The sequence below is a fragment of the Aotus nancymaae genome, unplaced genomic scaffold (assembly GCF_030222135.1).
Source record: "Aotus nancymaae isolate 86718 unplaced genomic scaffold, 86718_ANA_hifiasm-v0.15.2.pri h1tg000057l, whole genome shotgun sequence".
In the NCBI taxonomy this organism is placed as follows: domain Eukaryota; kingdom Metazoa; phylum Chordata; class Mammalia; order Primates; family Aotidae; genus Aotus; species Aotus nancymaae.
In genome coordinates, this window is record NW_026988471.1 from 67,725,697 (window position 1) to 67,732,931 (window position 7,235).

Sequence of the window (7,235 nt, forward strand, 5' to 3'; positions counted from 1 at the left end):
AGGGAAGGAAGAGGATGGAGCAGAGAGAAAAGCAGGGTTGTGGGGACAAGGGAACAGCGTTAACAGGTGAAGAAAGATATTAACATCCTTTCTTCCAACAAATAGGTCCCTTCTAATTTTTCTCCTCTTAGTCTTTGATAGTTTTATTTTGTCCAAAATATTTAATTCTTTAAATAAAACCGTTTATGATGTTACGGACACATCTAGGGATAGCCTCTGAAGATAGCATCAATATCCTCTTCCCTTTCTTCCTTTCTTCCCTCAAGTGCCCTCGGGATCCCTCTACCCTCTGCAGTAGCAACGGCCAGTACACATGACCTTGCTTTCCTATTGTCTCAGGAACAGATTTCATGTGATTTCTTCTGTTTTCCTTCCTTGGCCAGGAGCTGCCCTCTGGAGCACATTGGTCCCCAATGGGCTCATTTTTCCTGTTGTACCTCTAAGACCTCTTGAGTCCATTTGGTTTCTACATCAATGAACCCTTCCCTTCAAGCATCCCTTGCCAGGCCCTGAGTCTCTGAGCAACCACAGAAAGTCAAGTGACAAAAGCTACACTTACATTTCTAGAGTATTTAGGAAGTATAATACTCCCAAGGATGATTAAATCCCTGATGCAAATTATCTTAACATAAATCCTACTCAGAGAAGAGGTAACAGAGAGCATGCCATTGGCCTTTAATATACACGCATTTGAGTGGGTCATGCATGTAGATGAGTATAATCTGCCTGCACAGAACCAAAAGATTTTCATAAGTTCATGTATGTACACATATACATACACAAGTATGTATCTTTTGATACTGTATTTTGCCTTGGGGTCGTTTTCAAATCAACATGGAGGTGGCATTGCCAGGAAATGGCAAGTCCAAAGAGAAAACATTGAAAGGGACTTAACTATAAAGCAAAATATGCGTTTCCTACATCAAACTGACCTGTCCATTTCTGGAAGACAGCAAGCCTCTAGTACTGTACACCCTTATTAAATAATCTTATTAAATAGGAACACCAAATATACACATTTACAGTTATTAAATAAGCCACAGGATTCCTCTTCTATCTACAGCCACATTCGGAGACGGCCATGCCTTCGTATTTAAACTTGTAGGTGACGACACCTTTGTCTAAATAGAGGATGGAGATGGGCTCTAGCTTTGTGGGCACACAGCAGACTTTGGAAGCTTTCTGGGAATTCTTGAGATGGACCAAGGCCTGGATAATTGCATGCTTTGTGGGTGTGAGATGCTCTGCCAGGGGGTAGTTACAAACACCACGACATTCATAGGCTTCGTATCCGGGCGGAGCGATGATCCAGGAGTCCCACCCAATCTCCTTGAAGTCGATGTAGAGCGGGGTTCTCTTGCAGTAGTTTCCTTTGGCATTCCTTCTGATTCGGGCAGTGGAGTCATAGATGATGTTGGATCTCATCTGCAACAAAGCCTCTTCCCCAGGTCCACTGGAATAGTCATCCAGGCCCAAGTTGTCCAGCTCTTGAAGTTGCTCATGGGAAATCATTTCATTCAGTTCCTCTTTCCTCTCCTTGTCGCTGCTTTGGTCATCAGAAAACACGATTAGCAAAGGGTTATGCTTATTCTGGGCATTGGTATCTATTTCCAGCCGTCCATTGCTGGCGTCCTCAGCTTCACCGTGTTTACTCTCAATGCGAACCTCCAGCTGGTGGGTGGATAAGCCTGACTTTTGCCAACCTCTGATGGCATCTGTGACATCAAAAGTCTCCCACTCACTGTTGGTTCCATAGATCTCCTCTGACACCAAGACCAGCATGTTTCTATCTCCCTCATTATCCCCTTTGCTCTCCAGCACTTCGAAGATGGTAATTCTTTGGTCTACAACATTGTATATCATACGATCCCTTTGCACCAGTGTGTACAGTCTAAGTTCAGCCATGATGATCTCTTCATGATGAGGAATGGACACATTGAAGAGGAGAGGATATTTTCGGAGCCCATTAAAACTGGCTGGTTGGGAAAACAGATCTGAAAAAAGAAATTTGCAAAAATCAGATTTGCAGTGGGTCCCAGGGAAAAACAGATGCTTATTTATGTAATAAGAAGGCCTTCCCATGCATTAAGCTTAATGCAGAAAGAATGAAGGGAGAAGATCAGTGAGAACAAACACAATGTCAGCATTCTGTAACACAGGAAATCCCAAAAGGTCGGTGGTAGAATGCCCAAAAGAGTTCAGCTGCCAAGACTAAAATAGAAAGTGGGGGTCTAATGGATGGGATAAAACTTAGCCAGCCTTGCTTTTGAATAGCTCATCAGCCACAGAATTACAGAACTGGGAGGGACTTTGGAAATTGTGTAGGCAAGTCCCCAAATTTCCTAACCAACAAAGAGCCACCAAATGGGACATGTGGTGATTGTTCTTTTCTTGAAGGTTTTCAGGGATGAGGACTTCATGGTGTTTTAATGTTTGTGTTTGTAGTGGGTGGAGATCCCCACATAGTTGGCTGGGCACTGGTCTTCCTAAAAGCCTTCCATATGAATCAGAGTTTGGTAAACTTTAGCCTATGGGCCAAAATTGGCCTGCTACCTGTTTCTGGATAAAGTTTTATTGGAACACAGCCTCATACCTTGTTTTTGTATTGTCTATGGCTACTTTTGCACTAAAATGGCAGAGTTCAATAGTCACAACAGAGAGCATATGGCCTGCAAAGCTTAAAATAGTTATTATCTGTCTGACCCTTTACAGAAGAAGCTTGCTGACTTCTGTTCTCAGCAACAAAGCCTGACAAGGTCAATAAGACAGCCATAAACCAAGAAGGTCACAGCAGTCAATTTTTGATTATATGGTCCTCTGTAAAGAGGAATGGGAGAAAATGAATCCTGGAACTAGACTGGTTGCCTTAGTCTTATACCCCTAGCACTAGTTTTATACCCCTAGCACCTGGCATGAAGTATGGCACATGCAACTCACTCAAGAATGTTTATGAAACAACTCTGTAAAGTCTTAGAAGCACACCTTCTAATCTTAGTCTTGGAAGCACACTTCCAAATACTGTCATGTTGACTTCCTATCTGAAGATGTTACAGTGAGCCCAAAGCTTCTGCACACTTGTCTCAGGTAATGAGTCTACAAGGAAGCGCTGAAGGCATTTGCCATCAGATTCTCAAAGGGATCTACGGCACCAAAGATGCTAAAGACCACCAATTGAGGGGTTCTCTGTCATCTTTGGCAGCATTTCACCAAGTTTATACTTAATTCGTGATCTCAGTGAGTCCCTGTTCCAGATTATAATCTTTTAATATTTTCCTCTAACTTGCTCTGATTATTTTGCATTTATTATCTATTTTAGACTTATCCTAAGCAACGTCATTCATAAAAGGAGAGATTTGAGGTGATACTTATGTGTGTTTGCTAAAATCCATATGAAATGATTTCACATAATTAATAGCTTTCTATGGGTACCACCTAAAATCATCTTACACATTGCCAGTGGGAAATGCTGACCTACAGAATGAATTTAAACTCCCTGGCAAGGCTCTCAAGGCCAGCTATATCTGGGTCTTAGCCTCCTGATCAGCCATGGCTTCCATACATGCATGGAACATTGTGATCACTCAATAATATTTGTGAACAATTGAATGGATTTGTAAACCCTTCTGTTTCAACTACATTGATATCTTTACCACCTGTCAAGCATTCTTTTTTTCCCTGTAATTTTCACCTTTCACATGTTCTTCTGACCCTTGGAAAGCCCTTTCACCTCATCTCCACCTACCCAGCTCTGACATCTATAAAAAGCCTCCCTTCCTTACTTCTCTTTCTGAAAATTCCCTCCCCTCCCCTCTGAATCACTTGAGCATTTTATATCTCCTTTGATCCTTGTCATTTACAACCTTATATTTCAGTTGTCTTTTTATGAATGGATTTTCCCAACTAGACTGCCATCCTCCTGGTGTGAATGGCTCAAAACTCCCTTCTGTGTCTCTATCCTACTATAAGGGCTTAAACAGAGGTAGTGCTTTAAAAATATTGATTAGCTGATGATTTTAGGCATCCGACTAAATTGATTTATGGGCATGACATATGACCTTAATCCATCATCAAGCTCTTGAGTAAGTGGCTTGGGATTTATTCTCCCACTCTAAGAAGGGAGGAGACTTGACTCCCCATGGGCAGGGAACATGAGAAGACACAAAATAGAGGTAGGCTGGTTGCTCTACCCAGGAGAGAAGTATAGAATAAAAGCTCACTGTAGTGGGAGGAAGGCATTACAAAGCATACAAGGAAGCTTTTGGTGCTAATGTATAAATTCATGATCTTGATTGTGCTGAGGGTTTCAATGAATGTTTACAGAAGTCAAAACCTTTCCAATTATACACTTTATGTGCAATTATACTTTTATACATCAATATTTTTATATGTCATATTTTCTATAAGTCAATTATACCTCAATAAAACTGTTTTGAAAAAGTAAGTTCACTGGGAAGTTTTGTGAATATGCAAATGCAGTAAGCAGTAAATGGAAGAGTTACATTTCGGGCAAGAGAACTAATATTTGTTGACAAATTTCTCATGCCAGGTGCTTTGCAAGCATGATCTTCTCTGGTTCTCACAATGACCCCATAATACAGATATTGATTCTCTACCCATTTTGCACCAGAAGAAATCAAGCCCTGATGCAGAGAACTGACTTCCCCAGATGACAAGGTGATAAAGGAACAGTGCTAGGAATTGAAGGCATGCTTTTTTCACCTTGGAGGTGGCACTTTTTTCCCAAGATGAGGTAAGTTTTGACATTTTTTTTTTCTTGGTCTTTGTCTCCTAGAGAGCTGCATTAAGCAGACCCAAAGAGTCAGAAGAGAGGCAATAGTAGCCAACAGGGCATGCCCTGTGCAGCAATTTCTGTCCTCAAGCTGCACATTTCCTACAGACTGGCAGAGGTGCTGGCGGCTGAATTGTTTACTGAGAGATGTGTTCCTGCCCTCAATAATCTCCAGTAATAATAAACACAGTAAACTCCACATACTGACCTGGGTTATCCAGATGCTCTCTGAGAGAAGTAAGAACTGAAAACCTTTCTACTTTTCTGGGGGATGCAAACAACATTTTCTCACCTGCATCCTGAACCAGACACTTAGGGCTCAGGTCTGAGAAGTATTGAGGTGGGGGGGATTCTTACAGGAGGAGGTTATTCATTTTCAATTCAGACTCACCTCCAAAAGGAATCTGTAATCTCAGCTTACCATTTCCATGAGAAAGATGTTATGAAACAGAACTTTTGGCAGCCAACTCAATTTTAAAGGCAAACAACATCTTAGGGACTAAGGAATACCCACTCAACATTTATTCCAGCAACTAGAATATTAAGTAACTCATTAGTAATCACTGAAGTTTGATCAGCACTTCATAGTAAATGGAGTACTTTCTTACCTGTAACCTCTTTTGAGTCACTCAACTTTGTTATGTAGGTATTATTACCTCCGCTTTACAGATGAGGAAATTGAGAGTCTGAGACATCAGCTAATTATTCACAACCACTAAGCCAACCAGCTCTCAAAATTCCATATCCTGAGCTATTTCTTCACCACTGTCTTTCTTCTTTCAAGAGCATCTGGCCCACATTAATCAGAAGCCTCTTTTGTACCTGGTTAGTGACTATAATGGCATAATTGACAAATATTAAAGAAATAGTTTATTTGGTCCTTCAGCTTCTATCATAGATATCTAGATATCAGGATTTTCTTTCCCCCAATAGGACCATATTAAGCTATTAAGGAAAAAAAATAACTCATTAGATTTAGTTACCAAATTTAAACACCTAGGAGAAGAAAACACACTTTTCTCACCAATAATTCAATCTTGTACATCACTCTTCATAAAGATGGAAATGATGAGCTGGATGATTAATGGGCCAATCACACTTCCTGGAAACTGTAAACAGTGCTTTAAGGATGTACATGACACATCAAACTACACAGCCTTAGGAAGAATCTCTAAAATATATTTCCATACTGTTTGAACATTTCTTAAATAACATCACAAAATAAAAACATCAAAAGTTTGAACAAAACACACATCACAACTTGATGTTTTTTGACTGTTTTTATTCTTTTTATTTTAAGTAGAAGTTGAGAAATTTTTTAGCTAATTAAACGCCTAGGCAACCAAGGCCTATCTGGAAAATGACAAAGATACAGCAACATTAATGCTTTGTATTACTTGGTGTTCAAATTACCATTTTTAAAAAGAACCCATTTATAATGTCAAATTGATAGGTGTTTTGTGGCTTTCGGTTAAAGATGTTTGTAAGTATTTTTGAGGTTCTGAAATGACTACATAAATAGTATAGACCAAATTGTACCTTGTTTTTGTGTATCCGTATGTATTTAACATCCTTATATAGATGTATTTACCCTTACCTATATCATTCCCATGCATTGTAAATCTACTTATCATGTCTTGAAAAAATTCCAAGCCAAATTTCATCAGCAAAAACTTACCTTCATTCTTGAAACTCCTAATGATGTTGGCAGAGGGCATGGAGGTTCGATCTGTTGCAAATTTGTTATAGAGTTCCAGCATGTACTCTGGTGGGTCTACCTTGGCTGATTCCTCCGTGGGGATGTCAGACAGGTTCAGTGTCTTGAGAAACTCATTCTTCATGCTCTGGAGCAATGTGCTAAAGTCAACACCATCTTGCTCTGAGAAAACATCATCAAAGAGGGGCATATCTTCTTCTAGAGGAGACTGGTCTAGGCTCATGATGGGGCTGCCAGAAACCAAGTGAGCCACTAGGCAGAGAAGAGCACACAGTGTCAGGACCGGAGAGCCCATGACTCCGCTCAAGCCCCTAGGCCAAGCCAGGAAGGTTTAGCTCTCCTGGGCTCTAAGTGGCAGTTTTATCTTGTGGGGCGTAAATGTCTCCTGTCACTAGAGACAAGTTTGGAAACTCTTCCTCTCTCTCTTCCTCCCCCTACCACTCTTCCTCTCCCCCTAAAAGTCAGGTTGCAGTAATTGGATAACAAAATTCCCTATAGGGGCCTAGCCTTTCTTATCTCCCTAGTGTAAACTTGTGGACCAGAATTTGTTTCTATCTTGTAATCCCTATTTCTTTTAATGAGCATTTTGTAAACATTTCCACATTCTGACACTGGTTGAAAGATAGGACAATTTTCTCCTTGCAAAGGCTCTGCTTCTCTTCCCTTTGATTCACTTCCTTTCAGCAGGAATGTCTAAATTCTGTTTTTATGGGCTTAGTTTCACACATA

General features: G+C 40.4%; 1 protein-coding gene across 1 annotated transcript; it reads right to left on the reverse strand.

The window, feature by feature from the left end:
- Positions 1-619: 619 nt before the first annotated feature.
- Positions 620-6,880, reverse strand: BMP10 (bone morphogenetic protein 10). Its single transcript, XM_012433929.1, has 2 exons — positions 6,468-6,880; positions 620-1,994 (listed from the first exon to the last, which is right to left on the reverse strand). The coding sequence occupies exons 1-2, from the start codon at positions 6,799-6,801 to the stop codon at positions 1,054-1,056; spliced, it is 1,275 nt and encodes a 424-aa protein (XP_012289352.1). The 5' UTR covers positions 6,802-6,880; the 3' UTR covers positions 620-1,053.
- Positions 6,881-7,235: the final 355 nt, after the last annotated feature.